This window comes from Dermacentor silvarum, chromosome 2, assembly GCF_013339745.2.
Source record: "Dermacentor silvarum isolate Dsil-2018 chromosome 2, BIME_Dsil_1.4, whole genome shotgun sequence".
Lineage (NCBI taxonomy): Eukaryota > Metazoa > Arthropoda > Arachnida > Ixodida > Ixodidae > Dermacentor > Dermacentor silvarum.
Window position 1 is genome coordinate 209,806,618 of NC_051155.1, and position 18,373 is coordinate 209,824,990.

The following is an 18,373-nucleotide window of genomic DNA, read 5'->3' on the forward strand; positions in this document are numbered from 1 at the left end:
GGGGTGAGACTCAGCTCCCCCTTTCACCGTCTACCTCCCCCCTAGACGTCGGCCGGAATCAGTTGGCTTCCGGCGGCGGCCTGGGCTTGACAGATGGCTTGTTTTTGGTCATGTTCTTCCTGGCTATGAAGGGAGGATTCCCATAACTCTTTGTTCCCATGTAGACCGTTTAGCGCTGGGCAAGCCCAGAGCATGTGATTTAGGGTCGCTATGCCTTCACAGTTTTTGCATTTCGAAGAGTGCACCTCAGGATGCCATTTGTGTAGGATATATGGGGAGACAGATTTCAGAACGCTGTGCTCCCCGTTGTAACGGCTGAATCGCCTTCCTTTGTGTAATTTTTTTATACATTTGTGGTCAACGATGATCAACGACGACTGGCGATGATCATTGCCGAGGTGCTATTATATACGGCACCATGACAGTTGTACCACGAATGCAGTTCGAAAGTCCCTATATCAGCAGCCGCTGCGTACAAATATACCTACAGCATTAATTCCGCTTGGTCTGTTCAAGCTTAGGGTCCAATACTGGGCTTACGTGAAGCTCTTCTTCCTTTATTTTTTCATCCCCCCCCCCCCCCCCCCTGTCTTTGGACCATTTCCCTGGCTTTTGATCAATGACGCTCTTTGGCCACATCTGGCCCTTGCGCCAATAAACTCAAATCATCATCATCATCATTTCAGATGTTCTGCCAGGGGCAGAAATAGACATCTGGGCCGCATCAGCTACCCACAGCATTCATAAATGACGCCACACCGTAACACCATCGATGTTGCTCGTCGCGAACTGCGGAGTAAAACCAACACGTCTGGCACAAATACATAAATGGTAACCTGGAGCGCCAAGGCTATAGCTCGCATGCACACCCGCTGCGCAAGACCACGATTCACATCCTGCTCGCCGGCGAAAAACGAAATAAAACGGGGAACAGAGTAAACGCTCAAGAACGCGGAGGCACGACCTGCGAGCGTGAGTAAACGTGTGTACACGTATAGCACGTGCAGGCACACAGCCTCACGCAACTGTCCTCGGAAAGCGCACAAGTGAGCTCAGACAAAAGAGGAATCGAGAGGGGGGAGGAGTGCGCGCTAACGGGCAGAAGCCGATGTGCGCCCACCGTCGCCGCCTCGACCAGGCTTTCGGCACGAACGGGATCTCGCAAAAAAGCAAAAACACAAGAAAGAAAAAGGAGAGGGTCCGTGTCTGGCAAGCGAGCAAGACCCACGGTGTGCGCGCAGGAAGCGGCGAGTTTGCGCTGTGGGCGGGGTGACCCCCCCGTGCGCGCACTGGTGTGTGTGTGCTTTTGGGGCGGACCGTGCGAGTGCGGTGTGCTTCGCGACTGGTGGGCTGTCCGTACTTCCAACACCCCCCCCCCCCCCCCCCCCTCCCCGAACTTCGTCTAACCACCCTTCGGAGGCACAAACACCGTGCGTAGTACGGCCGAGCAGCGCCATGCTCTGACGCCGACTCGAGGACGGAAAAAGCGCGCTCCGGTGCACGGGCCTGCCTGTACTCTCGCGACACGCCGCAGTCATCCGGTCGAGGCGCCGCCGCTGTTAAAGCCTGGGGGCAATAAAATGCCCGTGTTGTCACCCGGGGGCACCTCTGTGCGCGCACACAGTGGGCAAGCTCTTCACTCTCCCCCACACACGGTCCGCGCATGCGTGGGAGAGGGGCATGTACGGTAGCCTGTGCAACGTACGCGTTATGCCAGGTCTGGTCGTATATATACCTGTACGCGAGCGGATAGGAAAAGTCTGCTGCCATATTTCCAGCGGGCATATGAAAGAGCTACACAAGGAATAAGGAATAATGCAACATAGGTACCTAATTTCTGGCTGCTTCTTGTAGAACGCACCCCCTTCTTTATTTCTTGTTCCACCTCTTCCATCTTAATGTATTGATGGACATAAAATTGTATTGTATTGTATTGTATTGTATTGTATTGTATTGTATTGTATTGTATTGTATTGTAAGTGCTGTCCTACTAACCTTGCGACGCGAGTGGTAGTTCTTGTTGATGAGGTCAACAGCTCGAGATCTTGTAACGCTGTTGGCAGACTTGCCTCTGTTGATGTATTTGCTAGTTTGTTTAGTGATTTTAAGTTATCATTGAAATAATCACTCTGGTGCTGTTTATGGAAACAAATAAGAATAAACTATTTTATCGTATTCATGATATTGTAATACAGCGTTGTGGCTAGAATAAGGGACACATATTCACATAATAATAATAACAACCGATAGCGACAAGCGGCACAGCACACACGAACTTCGCCAGACGTCCTAGATAAGAGCGCACCCGTGGCAATCGTCGGAGCGGTCGTGATTGCATGAGTGCTTTGCATAAATGTGTGTTTATCTACGCCACATCTTCCAATATAGTATTGATTGCTCCTATGTGTGCTTGTATACAACATTAAACTTTTCCTAGAAAGGACAATAAAGAAAAAGAATAAATCAGTCTAAAAATGCAACACATTCCCTAAAAACTATATTTTCGTTGATTTCGCGCCATAATATGGATTATTATGGAATAGAAAGTGAAGGTCAGAATTTTTACAGCGTAAGCTGTTATGGGTTCATTCTAATAGCCGTTTCGGTTCGCGTTGTTGTACGCCGCCGCCGCGTAACCGCTATCGCTTGAAATGCGAAAAAAGAACCCAGGCTCCGCCGGGATCGAACCCGGCCTAGGCCCGCTGCGTGGCAGCCGGATACTTTACCACTGAGCCACGCAAGCGCTTGCTGTCTGCGTCAGAAAAAGACCCTATAAACGCGCCCTAGGCAGGCGCGCAGGCGCAGACGACCCGAGTCTCCGGCAGTATGGTGGCGCCATCTAATTAAGGCACCTGCAAAAGCCGCGTGCACAGGCGCAGACGACGAGATGCAATTCAGACGAGGTTCGCAATAAACGCGATCTCGATGTGAGATGTGCGACACGTATTCTCGGTAAGTCTTCGGTACACGTTATGGCGTCTCCTCGCAAGGTACGAACCGCTGCTGAAGAAGCGGATCGTAGAGCTACGTGCGCGGCTACATCCAAGCATCATCGGGTTCAGCAGACTGCTGTGCAGAGAGCATTACAAACTGCAGCTCGCCGTCGACGCCGGGCGGACAGTTGAGATCGCTCTCGTCAAATCGAGGCGAAAAGACTTTGCCGCGAAGACCCTGTTGTGCGTGGTGCCGAAATTGCTACTCTTAAGCAGCTCCACCAGCTTACGCTGTGACTGTGCTGCATGTGCCGCGCAGGCCTGTGACTTTTTTTATTCTTTCTTTTTTATATTTTGCGCAGGAACGTCAGCGCCGGTACGTCGGTGTTACGTCACGGATTTCAAAGTATTTTTTTTGTATTTGGGCCGCGTTTGCCCAGTTAAGGGTTCCCAAAACTTGCCATGCTTAACATCTGAATCTTTTAGAACACAATGTATACAGTCTATTTTTCTGTCAATAAACAATTAACCATAGGCCCTAGAAGACGCCCTCAAAATCCATGACGTCACTGCGCACTAGTGCGGAAACTTCAAGGTGGCGTCGCCACCGGTCTCTCGTTATTGCGTATTTTCTGGCGTATACCAAGCCTGTTGTCAGGGCAAGAGTGGCTTTTTTTGGTATTGTGGCAGGGTATATGTTAACACAGCCCAAATAATTTCTTTCTTTAGTTTCCCCTTTACCGTAACACGAAAAAAAAAAAAGCTGGTGTACAGAACGAGTGCAGTAAAACTGCTATCACTGTTGCTGCGCCACCAAGAGTTCGCCCATACATGCTACCACGTTTGCAAGGCACAATTTGTGCAAATGTGCCCTTCGGACACCCATGAACAATTTAAGTGTTCAGCGTGTTTTTGTCGTAGATAGGCCTATTGGAAGAAAAAAAAATAGAAAAAAATACCGCCAATGTTAGGGGTGTGTCAAGTGAGTTTTCGACATAATTTCTATCCTTAATAGAGCATTTTTTTACAATGTATATTCTCGCCATGATTACTACTTGATTTTCAAGGTGTACTCTTAAATTTATCTTCGGGCAGCCACCGTATACGTACCAACCCTGGCTACGCCTCTGTATTAAAAAAAAAAAAACGGCACCGATTGCAGGGCTTTCTTGTCGCCCCGTTCTCTAAGCGTCAGCAGCAGAAGAGGAGGAGAAGAAGCAGAAGAAGAAACTAAACGTTACGAGGGTAGTGCGCACGGTCTTTACCAAAATTACACTGCCCATTCAGCGTGTGATCAAGCCGACCGCGAGCAGCCTTACATGCATGCTACTGCATCACTGATATTCCGAAACTCTGCAGATTGATGATAACTTTCGTCCTCTGCACGTACAGCTTCGTTCGGACTGATGGATATGCAATAGGAGACCCATTATACGCACCTGAGCTACCTTTAACCGCACGGTTTAGTTTGTCTCATACTTTCGTTATAGCGTGCACAGGAGAGCCATAAATACTTAAGTACCAGTACACCGCGCCTACGAGCGCGGAAATTTATGGCACTCCAGCTCTTCCACGCAGCAGTTTCGTAACAGAAGGTCATCATCATCATCATCAGCATCGCCTCCGTAATTATCTTCTTCATCACCGTCGTCCGCGCCGGCTCGTTAGAGCGTCTCACGCGCAGTTTAACGTCCGAGGTGAGGTGAGATACCACGAGAAAGGCTGAACGAACGTGCGCAGCGTATATCGCCACGTGCTGTTAGTTCACGGTATACCGCCACGTGGTGTCGTCGTCCCGGAAACACCTCTACACGAAGCGCCCTCTGGCGGAGAGTTCGTGCGTAACATTAACGAGGCCCGGCCAGCGGCAGTGCCACCACGCTTGCTCGCGTGAGGATGAAGAGGCGCGAGAGCAAAAGAAGAGAGTGGTGCCCGCGCTGGTCTAAACAGACTGCCCCCCCCCCCCTTCTCCTCCCCCCCTCCCCCCTCCCGTACACCCGCGCCCACTTCTCAGCACACAAGTCTGACCGCTTAATTACACAGCGCATCGGTGCCTGCGATGCGTGCGAGGAACGCGCGCGCCGGGAGCGCCGTATATTATCCGCATCGTGCGCGAGAAGTGAGCCCGCCCCGAAGTGGCGCCCTCTCCGAGGTGTCGTCCCCGAACACCACTCCGTCCACCTGGGGGGCCGCTCGGCAATTAAGCTGTAGCGGCGGCGATCGGCCGCTCTTTAAACCGGTCCACGTCCGAGCAGCGCCACCTGGGAGAAGAGCGCCGTTTCCGAGCGCTTTTAGGCCTAAACTCGCGCAGCCGCCGCAACACCGCGCTATTTGTGTCCGAGTGGCGGGAAGGGTCGTCACGCTCTCCTGCCTTCTTCCCTATTCATTCATATCGTCTGTGCGCAACAGGGGAAAAGAGAGGGCATGCAGTGTCCAAAGGTGCGTACAAATTGTACAACGCGGAAAGCGTAGATGTGCAGGAAAAGCACAGTCACGTGCCGCTTAGTGAGGATGCTTGAAAGATCTCTCCTCTTGCACATAACTCGAAGACATTGATTCGTTCGAAGTTGTGTACAGCAAGCGGGATACTGTACAGCAAGCGGGATCTCAGCTTGGAGAGAGAGATGTGGAGATGTATGCCACGTACAATAAAGGCAAAGGTGCCTACTGCAGGGAAAGCGAGAAGTTACTCGAAGGGAAGAGATGGGAAATTAAATCACACACACACACACACACACACACACACACACACACACACACACACACACACACACACACACACACACACACACACACACACACACACACACACACACACACACACACACACACACACACACACACACACACACACACACACACACACACACACACACACACACACCCACACACACACACACACACACACACACACACACACACACACACACACACACACACCACACACACACACACACACACACACACACACACACACACACACACGCACGCACGCACGCACGCACGCACACACACACACACACACACACACACACACACACACACACACACGCGCGCGCGCGCGCGCATGCACGCACTGCTTGTCTACTGATTACCCCACAAGTATGTGTTTCATACTGTGTTGCCTTGCATTCAGAAGGAGATTAGTGTGTTAGGTTTGTACAAAGCCGAAGCATGAGAAATTCTTGGGCTTTAATTCCAGAGTTGATGTTCTCAGTGATATTGCCCTATTGGATAAGACCATTCTATTTTGGGTTCATGGGCGCCACCATCTTGGGCTGTTACACGCAGAGTTTCTCAATGTTGTACCCAGTGACGTCAAATTAACATGGCCGTGAAGCATTGCACGCGTTGGTACAACCATTTTCATGCATACGAATCGACCACATAGATAGCACCCCGAAAAAGTTACCTTTAGAAAACGACAGCGTTTACAGACAGAGAGGACGGCTCTCAAATTCTTCCGCAAGGTAGTGTATAATTGGGAAGGCATTGCGTGCCGCAGGTCCATTGTAGCATACGGGCAACGGAGGCAAGTCAATTTACCTTGGTGGCTCTGCACGTGCTCGCATGGGAAAGCTTGGGGATAAAGTCGTGCGCCAGTACAGCGAATAGTGAGCATACTAATAGACATACATACATTGAAGGACGTATTGCCTCTTATGACGCTGTTGCGCATTCAATGCCACGTGTTGTTTCCTTTGATGAGCACTGCTGAGTTTTGCATATAATTAGGTGATCACTCCTGTCGTTGTCGAACTCTACGTTCTGGGAGCACGAGTTCGTTATAACGAGTACAATGCAGTTGTACTGTTTTAGTCCTGCCTCTAATTTCCTCCATCAATATGTATTTGAGAACAGAGAAAAAAGCGTTTTTTATGCCTGCTTGCTATGTTTGAAGGCATTGCTTTAAAGAATATAATGGGTTTTGGAGCATCTGCACAGCTTTTGCACTGTCCGACCAGGCCATATTGTTGTCGACTCCTGCAAAATGACTCGTCCAAAAAGGCCGGCGTACTAAATGTTGGGTAGCATGAGCATTTCTTTAAGGCGAGAGGGTGAAGGTATCGCCACCAGTTATCGGTCCGCAACACGGGCTCAGACACTGAGCAATATAACGACAGAAACACCGCAAGAAAAACGCGAAATACAGCTGGTAAATGCTTCGCCGAAGTGCGAGGCGTCATCCTCTCATTCCGATGAGGCTGCGTTGAAGGAAACAATGCATCAGGAAGCAACAAGCCAGCTCTATTGACGGCAGCTGACATCCCACGGCGCTTCAGAGAGTGAATAGGCCCTCTGTTTTCTACGGGACAGAGGCAGCTGTCTCCCTAAACAGTACTGAAAGTCGACTTGCAAGGTACTCTACGCCTCTTCCTCTTTTTTTCGGCCGTAACCTAAAGGGCTTCGCAATCAACGCGCACTAGCTGACAAGCAGCCTATAGAACGCTGGGGAAACTGCGTACGTGCCAGACCAACAATGAATGCCGTGGCGAAAAGCCCGCAACCCTCCTGTACACTAGCGTATATGGAGGTAGGTGTATATTGACAGGAAGGGTTCCTCATTCCTGAGGCACCGACCTTCCTCACCGTACCGGTCATAGACCATCGCTCGTCTGCATGCAGAGTTCATAGAACCCCGCGGACCGACTATGCGAGATATGTGTCGACTGTACGCACGTGCTGGCGCTAGTTGCGCAAAAGTGGAGCGAGATTCGAACCCTCGGAGTTAACTCCAGCGCTTGTGGTGAAATCATTAATCAGGAGGCCCACAGAAGACCGGAGATCATACAAAAAAAGTCTCAGCACACGAATCTGCACACAGCACACGGAAAGCCTCAGGTTTTGTTTTTATTTTCTCTCCGTCTCTTCACGATCCAGAAGAAAGAAAAGAAAGGACCGGACAGGCCACAGAAGAGAGAAAAAGCGAAAACACCAGGCCCCGTCTCGCGGACTCTCTTCCAACCTTGGCGCGCGGCGCAGTCAACAACGGCCACAGTCGTGGTCCACCCGCCCGCAGTGCGTCGCGTTAGCGCTCGGCAGGGAAGAGGCTCCTCTCTCTCGAGCGCGCGCGCTGACGGCCGTATGGGCCCCCCCTCAGAGCGGTCCAGGTGCCTTTTTAATGGCCCTAATAATGACAACTCCCCCCTAGTTTTACGATCAGCCGCAAACTTCTCTGTTCTTTCGTCTTCTCGCCCCCGCGCTCGAAGAAGAAGCTTCTATCCTCGCTTCTTGGTGTTGTATCCGGCCTGCGGAACATTCGCGTGTGCCCGAGCTCTCCGGAGGAGCGCCACCCCGCTGACCGGGAACCGCGTGGGCGCTGTGTGTGTGTGTTGGTTCCGCGGAGCAACGGGGTCGTTCCGTTTGGAGGGGCGCGCGTGTGCGTACGAAGTCCTTTTGCGTGGTCAGCGCGTGGCTGGCTGTGGTTGTTTGGACGCGGAACTGCTGCTTTCTCACCTCCGGCAGCCAACGAGCGCGCGGTGGCCTCGGGACCTCCGGACGGGACATAAACCAAACTTTTACTCACCGCAACTTCTAGTACTTCTTCTTCTTCTTCTTTTTTTGCGCTAGTTTACGTTCCCTGGATGTTTCTTCATTGCTTTTTCTTTAATGCAAGAAGGTCACCTGCTGGTATAACTTAACTTTTGAGCAGTAAAATGAGACGACTTGGTAAACTCGATAACCATTGTCTTAGAATACGTCAAATTCGGACGTATCATATCAGCTGATGTGCTCAGCTAGCCTGTTTCACGTACCTAATTACACCATCGGTCAATTCAGCGGCGAATTATCGAATGACTTCTTGTGATGCATGGCAGCTATATTTCAACACCCGCAATTTTCTCAGGTAGATAACTAAGGGAAGAACACAAATATTTTGATGGGCCCCATGCGCGAGTCGTACTGCATAATGACCCGTGTATGCTTTGTGCGCATAATATATTTACTTACGTTTGATCGACAGTGGCCTTTGATACATTTTGATGTGAGGAGCACTGCCCGATTGTTCTTCTAAGAATTTCCCCCATTACGTCCTCACAAATAGAAAACTCTCGCTTCCGTTTAGCTACGTTTTTTTTAAAACTAGATTTAGTATGTTCTGCAATGTCTGTCCAAACCAGCCTGCATGTGGCAAACAGTTTACAAGGTCTTCTTTCTGCGCGCTTATGCTATCCGGCCAAGAAAAGCATTATGCCAAACACTCCGATGAGTCATTGCATCACTGCCATCGATGTTGCGACTTGTTCGTGTGTTGACCTGTGGGTTTTGTAAGACATTAATGAGAGGCCCAATTCTGCTAAATCACTAACTACTTCTCCTGTATAGTGTCTAGCATACTCTCATCTCCCGCTCGCACACGTCTATTACTTTTCTTGTGTGTTTTTTCTTCTCACTCTTGTGTTCGAGAGTTGGTATGCAGCCTTCAAACGGAGTCCCCTTTCGACGACCCTAAATTGCTTTTTCCCCACCGCTTGTTGATTGCTTCACCACACTACACAAATGCCTGCTGATGAAGCTCGCTGTAAAGAGAAGACGAACCTCTACTCATTACGTGCATTACTGACGCCACACTAAAGTACACTTTCAAGTGGCTATGATACATCGGAGAGATAAAAATAAAGAAACACGGCTTTCAGGGCTGTGATACGAAAAAAAAAAGTCGGCAGATCCCACACCCTGTGGGAATCGATGTTATGCGAAGCAGTATGCGAAGCAGTATGCGAGGAGCCTACCAAGTTAACGAAATGACTATAAGAGCACCAAGACTTTGGCGGTTGTTTCATGATCGACATGACACGCATGTCATGAGTCCTGAGAAGTCCCTTTAGCTAGACCTAAGAGACCTTAAGGCGAAATTCTTACTCATGCTCATGACTATGACTTCGACCATCAATGTTTAGCCTTTTCCTTCACTTAGTACCACATCCGAACCCATTACATTGGTTTTTGAGTGTTAATCTTCTTCCGCTGAGTCAGTCATTTTTGCTGAGTCATGGTCATGACTATGGCTTCTAACACCATCCTTTAGTGTTTCCCTCACTTAGTAGCCACGTGCGAACCCATTTAAGTGGTTTTTGAGTGTTAATCTTTTTTCGCTGAGTCATTGACAATTTTTCCTCAGTCATGGTCATGACTATGACATCTACCATTATTCTTTAGTGTTTCCCTCACTTAGTACCCACATCAGAGCTCATTTGAGTGGTTTTTGAGTGTTAATCTTTTTTCGCTGAGTCATTGACAATTTTTCCTCAGTCATGGTCATGACTATGACATCTACCATTATTCTTTAGTGTTTCCCTCACTTAGTACCCACATCAGAGCTCATTTGAGTGGTTTTTGAGTGTTAATCTTTTTTTCGCTGGGTCATTGTCATTTAAGCGGCTGTTTTATGACCTACATGACACGCATGTCATGACATTCATGTCATGACCTATTATTTATTTTTGTCATACACTGTTGTCATAGTATGCCAATTTTGGTAAATACCAAGTTAACGATACGACCATGAGAGCACCAAGACGTAGGCGGCTACATAGATAGATTGATAGATAGATAGATAGATGGTTAGATAGATAGATAGATAGATAGATAGATAGATAGATAGATAGATAGATAGATAGATAGATAGATAGATAGATAGATAGACAGATACTGTCAAAGTGGCAAATGTTCGCCAAGAAATGCTTCGCATTTAATTACGTGGATCTTACGTACTGTGAGAATCAATGTCATACGATGAATTTTGCAGGTAGATGACTATGTAGCATCATTCGGGCTTCCGCAAAGCGTTACCAGGTGGGCAGACGTGTTTTTGTAAGGTGAGCTGTTTTTCTGGTGTCACGAGCCTAATGCGTGACGCCGGCAGCAAGATGACGACGAAGGTGACAACGATAGTTTGACTGCGACGCCGGGATTTGAGCTCTGACCGTTCTACGCGAGTTTACGACATGCCGACTGTTGGATTCTGCACAGGTACTGGACGGGGGCACAAGCAAAAGAAACACGGATTGTGACGTAATCTGCGACCAAGTGTTATGAAATCGTACGTACCTATGTCTATGTCATGTGATCTAACCTACCTAATTATTTACCGCAAAGTGCCAGGAATGAGCGAAATATTGCTTGCGCAATAAAAGTGAAGAAAATCAGCGCGCTGCGTGTGATTAATAGGTTCTGAAGTGCTGTCAGAGGCAAATCGTACTAAACAGCAAATGTTCGTCTATATTTTCTTAACTCGTTCGTTTTATATGAGCCTGTTCTATATAAAGCGCATACATTCATTTAGGCCGTTGGACATAAGAGTATAAATCCCCCTCGTCCTCACCAACACCCCCCTCTCTCTTTTACTTCCCTCTCCCTTGCCCAATGCTGAGTCATGGTCATGACTATGGCTTCTACCACCATCCTTTAGTCAGCACTTTTATTTAGGCCGACCTTTCAGCTTTTCTACAATAAATCTCTCTCTCTCTCTCTCTCTCTCATTGCGTCAAGCCAAATGACACAAAAAGAAGACACCAATGCGACGACACCTACACTCGTCTGATTGTGCAAACGTGTTCTGTTAATACGACCGTGCGAGGCCTAGTTAAGCGCGCGTTGGTCCGCGCAGCGTGGCGCTGCCAGCGTCACCGCAGTTTCGCCCCTCTCCTTCGTCGCCGAGGGTGGAAGACGTTTTAGGCAGCGATTTGACCTCTCGTGGTTGCGACGACTGTGCGCATGCATATTTCAACGCACAACGCTGCGGCAAGAAACCCGTGGGGGCGGGGGGAGGGGGGGGGTTTGCAGTGAAAAGCTGTTCGTTAATGGCCGTGGGTTCACGATGCCCCGGTGTGCCCAGCCCCGCACTCACGATATGCAGGGGTATAGTAGTCAATGCTCAAAACGACGGGGAGGTTAGAAGCGGGGGGGATTTAATGTCGGGCGTAGACCAGGCGTGTAGAACCATTTCCCTGCGCACTGTTTTCTTTCTTTTTCCGAACGCTCCCCCTCTCGTCTACTCTCCTCCTTCTTCACCCAACGTTTCGGCCGTTCAGCGATGCTTTAGTGACCTCCCATCTGGGCACGTACTGCAGTCGTCGGTTGTGGCCCAACACAAAGGTTGCCCCCTTGTGCGGCGCGCGATGACCGTTGGCGAGTCGCCCCTCGGCCGAGTGGACGGATAGGCGTTTGGGAGCGAAGTCCCACTTGATGATGGCTGGAGCGGAGCCGACGTTTGACCTCTGACCTCTTTTGCCGCCTCTTTCCATCTTTCACTTAAAGATTTCGCACTGTCGTCCTTCGACTTTTATTGTGCCGGATATTTCAGTTTTATTTTGCTCTGATCAGTGGGCTACTTCGCCGGCGCTGTAGGAAAGGAAAAAAAAATTGTTGGGACGAATTTTTTTACAACTTAGTCACGGAACAAAGTGTCGTGATTCCAGGAACGCTTCACGACGATCCGACCGCAGTCGTCTCCACTCCCTTCTAATCCTTTCTGAGTGGTTCAAGATGATTTCTCCTTATTATTTATGCTCTGCAAGTGATGCAATGAACTACAGTGTTTCGTCAACACCTAACAACTTGATAAAAGCGTTGCATTCATATCATGGTATTTTAGCCTTTGACTTTGCTTTTGCTGCGATCTAGTTTCATTCATTTTTGTTTTTGTTCACATTTGGATCCACCCAAGATAATACTGTTGGTAAATTGAAAAAAAAAATGATCCGCAAGCCTTTCTTTCGAACAAAACTACGCTGTAATTATTGTGCTCCACACCCCCTGTTTTTCTTCATTTGTTCCTCGTTTTCTTGTTTTTTTTTCTTACTTGAAATATAGCGTTCAACTGCGCAGCTTACTGATATAAAGATTGACTGCTACCGCGGTAAATATCAGCCCCTCAAGATCACCCTCTTATGTTCACAGCAGCTGCGGTGCATGTAACTGCTGTCTTAAAGAAATGAATAAACAGTATAGGAAATTTGCGACCATGTATGCGTTTATACGTATGTGCTTTTATTCGAAAAGAATTCTGAGTTTTTATGTGCCAAAACCGCGATATAATTATGCATATATGAGCCTTTATACTTTGTCCTCTTCTTTGTTCCACGCCGTTTACGCATGTATTAGAGCAATGAACCAATTATCTCAGAGAACATTTCATGCATACATTAAACACTTGATAGCTGTACAGTATGCTCGAGAAGCAAACCTACACAACGAAACCTCGAAGAATTAATAACGGAAGACTGAATGTGCGCTTTGAACAACGCGTGGTAGCGAAGTTAAAGAAAGCTTTATGTACATGACCCCGATTCGTCCTGCATGGTCGAACGACTGCAGGGTCGGACAGGGTTCTGTTAGCATGAGCACTGCTGAGCACAAGGTCGCGACATCGAATCCCGGCCGCGGGGGCCGCATTTCGATGGAGGCGAAATGCAAAAACGCCAGTGTGCTTGCGTTATAGTGCACATTAAAGAATCCCAGGTGGTCAACATTAATCCGGAGCCCTACGGCGTGCCTCATAATCAGAACTGGTTTTGGAACGTAAAACCCCAGAAAGAATAAGTACAGCATGAAACTCTGTGCACGCAAAGTGCAGCGCGAGAGCTGTGACATTTGGCCTCGAAATTCTGCGCACTCTAAGAGGGGGCGAGAGGTAGAGAGAGAAAACGAGAAAGCGCGAGAAGTGAGAAATCTTTCTTCCACTCTCCTGGATGACATTTATGAAGAATTAAACGAGTAGTCTTGCCGCCGGTTTCCGTGGGAGCGCGCTCGTGTCGTTCTCACTGTTTTGAAGAAGTTTGCTTTCGATTCGGGTCCGTCAGCTATGCCATTTCGAAAGCGTGACGTTTTTGTGAGAACTCGCGTCGTCTTCTCTGTTCGCACTTTAACGCGGGAAGCTTATGTGGACGCTAAGATGCCGCGACGATGTTCGTCCACAACCTCTGACCGCGACCTCTGGAGTTCCGTAGCGGGGGCTGTTATTTTCGCATGATCGTATGCGAAGAGAGAGAGAGAAGGAGAGAGAGAGTGCTAATGCTGGTTTTTATTGTCCCGAGGAGATCGCGCGCACTTCCCAGAATCGTGAGCGGCCTGTATTCCCTTATACACCTCTTGAACATGAAAAAAAGAATTATATATATAGAAGAAGAAGCACAAGAAAAAAAAAAAACTAGAAAATATAGGAGGAGCTAGTATCACGACTCTCACTTCGCGAATGTTTGTGTGGAAATTACGTGCGCGTTGTACTCTTTTTCCGTTTGTTTTCAAGACTCCCCGGAATGCACGAGAAAGGAGGCACTGGAGGAAGCGTCTCCACGCTCAACTGCACTATACGCTAGGTTCTGAAGATTTTCGGGACGGCAGTGAATTAAATTTTGAACACGTTTGAAGTAAACTTGCACACAGCGATGCCTGGACATAAAGAACTTGCATAGTAATTTGATTACCTTACCTCTTCAAGCACCCTGAAGTTTTCTGTACTTATTTCGCTCTGTTGCTTTCGGAATCACACATGGCAGTCTGGAAGTACCGTCAGACCGGCCCCGTGTACGAAGCAGCAGAACGTCCACAGAAGAAATTAACATCTTATTTAGAAAAAAATAGAAAAAGTCAAGGCTGAAGAAGATGCGGTTGCACATGAAGTGACTTCCGTGGTCAGTTTAGTCGAGGACACTGTATACACTGTCTGAAGTCCGTTTTCAGATTTTGTATAAGTTTAGTCTGACTGTCGCACAGCCAGACTGTGACCGAGAAGTTATACCGCGCAACTGAAATATCTAATTAGTCTCAGACCTCCTGGTTTGGTGTAATAGGCGTCTTTGAAAACGCTGACGTTAACGGGCCAACATGTGTAAGTGTATAACCTGCGGATAGCCTGTCCAGTCGCTTGTTAAGGAACACGCGAGAACGTCGTTTAACGGAACCCCACGCCACATCTGCTGCACCGTCCGAACAAGCCGTGCACGGGGGCAGGCTGGACTTTCTCCACGGGAGCGCGAGGAAACGGGAGCGCGAGGCGTGCTGCGGGGAAGACCACGCGCAGTGCGCCGCCGCGGAAGCGAGAGAGGCGCAGGGCGGCTTGGCGCGTGCGCTCTGCGATCGGTCATTAAGATAGACGGCGGCCGTATCGGGAGCCGTCGCAGCCGACAGAGGAGAGGGCCTGTTTCCTCCTGAAGGGCTGCTGTTGTTACTGGCGGCTGTTGCGACTACCTGATTTACACCGTGTCCCTAAGAGCTTTCTTCCCGCGCCGCCATGCGCGCACGGCGCGTGCGAGCATGCACGCACGAGCGCCTCTTGCTGTCGCTGCCCTGTCTGCGTCGTCTCTCATATACGCGAGGAGTGCTGCAGGCGCTGCTCCCATTTCGACGGCATCGACCTTTCTTTTTTTATTCTGTGTGTGTGTGTGAGCGCGCGTTCGTTCGTGTGTGCGCACGTGCGTGTGAGCGTGCGGGTGTGCATGTATGGGTACGCATCACGTGAGCTTTCTTCGTTTTGCTGGTCCCATCCTTCTCTTCAATATATGCCACTTACTGACACTCATTGTTTCCGTTTCGGTATCGCAATTATACCATGTTAACATACCTATTAGAAAACGGCGATAATTCGTCCAGTGCTTAAATTGCGACTTGGGGGCGAAATGCGAAAACACTCGTGAACGCCGATTTGGTGCACATTGAAGAAGTCCATGTGCGTGCGGCGTAGCCAAGGGGTGAGTAACCGGGCACGTTTCTGTGCCCTCTTGAAGTTTCAGTGTTAGTATGCGGCCTTCTTTCTTTTCGTTTTGTTTTGCACACCTTACATTTTGCGTTCAGCTTTCAGTGCCTATAATTATGCAGACTATATTGTACGCACACTTATTTGAGTGCACATGGCGCGTGCGTTGAACTGTCATATTTCATATTACTTATATGAAGTTACCATTGTGTTTTTTAATCTTTCTTTTATCGTTTGTCAGTGGTGTCGACCATATAGTGAGCAATGTTGCAAATAATCCTGAGCACACGTCGTGTCGAGAAATTCTTCGAGCGTTACCTGAACTTCATGAGCAAACTCTTGTCGCCCTTATATACAAGTTGATCATTTTTACGTTTTCCGAAATTTTTAAAAATCGCCTGTGGCACATAGTATAATTCTTGTAAATGAGCTGGATTATTCGAAGAGGCGGACATTACTAGCATGGGAAATCGGAACACATAATCAACTAATTAACAAAAATTCACGAATCAACTTCCTAATTAATTTTCTTACGACACATATTGCAGTTTACGAATTGTAGTCGGTGAGGTTGCAAGACGTATCCACTTGAAATGAATCTCCAGGATGACACCAGTTTCGAGATACTGTTTCCGAAAGTGTGGGGCAAAATGCATGGGCGTTCCAGTAATTTTTATGCTTCAATGCATAAAAGAGCGTTTTGTTAAAAAAGTAAATGGAACACTTTACAGCGAGTTCAGTTTTACAGCGAGTTTGATGGCGCATATCTCCAAACTGGTGTCATTTTGCAAATTCATTTAAGTGTTGCACTATGTGCCGTAAAGTAGGCAATTACGAAGTTAATTAGTGAATGTTTTACTTAGTGGAATATGTGCTTCAATTTCTCGTGCAAGTAATGTCCGCCTCTCTAAATAATCCAGCTCAAGGACTAGAATTAAGTTATCTGCAACAGACGATCTTTAAAAATTCTGGTAAAATTAAAAATGATCACCCCAATTGTGGCATCCATATGTTGCTCAGGAGCAACATATTTTATATTGTACTCATTTCCGCCCGAGGAATGAGTGTTTTTTTTCGTCCGGCCAAAAGGACGTTTACTCATTTTAGTCAACAAGCCCACACTGAAACCCTGGTGTGTAGGCACCGTCGCTTGAGAACAAAAGAAGGCGTATGCAGTACTCACCCCTCTGGACGATCTTTCCGAAGAGCGACTTGCCACGCATGTACTCGGGCGTGGGGCAGTTCCAGCGCCGATTTCTGAACTGGTGCTTGCACTCGGCGATGGCCAGGCGCATGCCGCGCGCGATGGCCTGCAGGGAACCGGGGTTGGCTCGCACCAGTCCGCGCTGCTTCCGTCGCAGCGGCACGCTCAGCTGGAGCTGCGTGCCGCTCATCACGGCGCTGCCCAGCGCCGTCGCCACCACCGCGTTGTTGGGCTCCTCGGGGCCTCCCGACGCCAGGCCCCTGCGCACGGAGCGCGTGGCAACACGGCAAGTCGTTACGTAGGCTTGGCACGCCGTCACCGCCTATAGCATCTGGGACGGGCACTAGACATTTTCGTTCTTTATCTGACAACCCTATAGAAAAAGTCATAAGCCCCATCTCCAATAATACTTTATGAACATATGGGGTTCCCATGTAAAACCCCGTATGTTCTCATATATCCCACGGGGCGACACCTCCATATGATATATGGTAACGTACGGGATATTACATGGTATCCCCACGTCAAATCAAATCTACTGTGTCAGCAAGTGCTGTTATGTTATCAGATGGAACGTGACAGACTCGAGAGCGTATCCGCGCTTGATAAGTGGCGCTCAGGCGGAGCAATTGCCGGCAGCTTTTGCAAGGCTAGGTTCGCCTGCAGCTAGCACCACTCCTCCTCCTCCTCCTACCTACTCCTTGTCATTCGTTCCTTTAATCATACAGAACGTTCCCCGTACGACATATGGGGACATGTTTTTTTATATAGGAGCCCCATATGTTGATATAGGATTTTTGGATATGGCCCATATGTTTTATTTTGCTTTCCTTAAAGAGACAAGTCACGTTTACATGAATGCGAAAGTTGCTCATCGCATCGCATTTCTATCGCATCGCATCCATATAAATAGTGGTAAGGTGCTAGGAAGGTGAATCGCATTAATGCGCCAGGAGAGAGAGGGTAGATTAAGACGGGGAAGTCTTCTCACGCCATGCGCACAAACACTGGCATGTTGCATTGAGTGAGAGATGAAACGTGAGGCGAATGCTGAAGAGTGTGCTATCCTCCACTCACTAGCGAAGCGCACTCAGCGGAAACTTGTTCCGGATTGTTTCGAACGAAAGGGATATGCTCCATGTGTAAACGCTATTGCATTGCATTACCGTGGTGCGCTAAGAAACGCGATACGCTACTGTCGCATTCGTGTGAACGTAGCTTATGTGCATCATTCGAAACCGAGAGAAGTGCCATGGAATCAGCCCAAAACACATGATTACCATGACGCACTGTTCACGGATTCAGATACATAGCTTTCATTTGCGAAATATGGGAGTCAAAGTATCCCCATCACTGACTTCACACACACATACACACACACAAAAATGAGAAAATTAAAGGCTTGTACACGACTTTGCACATGTACTCTCACGTACGTGTGCGTGAAAAGAAAAATTCAGTGGCAATTTAGCTGGTAAATTAGACAGAAATGCGTTTAGCATTACGTAGCACATCGTTGAGGTACCGGATCCATGATTA

At 48.4% G+C, this 18,373-nt stretch overlaps 1 protein-coding gene and 1 long non-coding RNA gene across 2 annotated transcripts in view; one reads left to right on the plus strand and one right to left on the minus strand.

Moving 5' to 3' along the window:
* LOC125943290 (uncharacterized) overlaps positions 1–18,373 on the plus strand; it is a 100,777-nt gene that overhangs the window by 74,504 nt on the left and 7,900 nt on the right. The window lies entirely within an intron of this gene.
* LOC119442521 (protein Wnt-1-like) overlaps positions 1–18,373 on the minus strand; it is a 54,482-nt gene that overhangs the window by 13,193 nt on the left and 22,916 nt on the right. Inside the window, exon 2 of the mRNA XM_037707428.2 lies at positions 16,814–17,094. Coding sequence (XP_037563356.1) covers positions 16,814–17,094 — 281 coding nt within the window. The remainder of the gene's footprint in view (positions 1–16,813; positions 17,095–18,373) is intronic.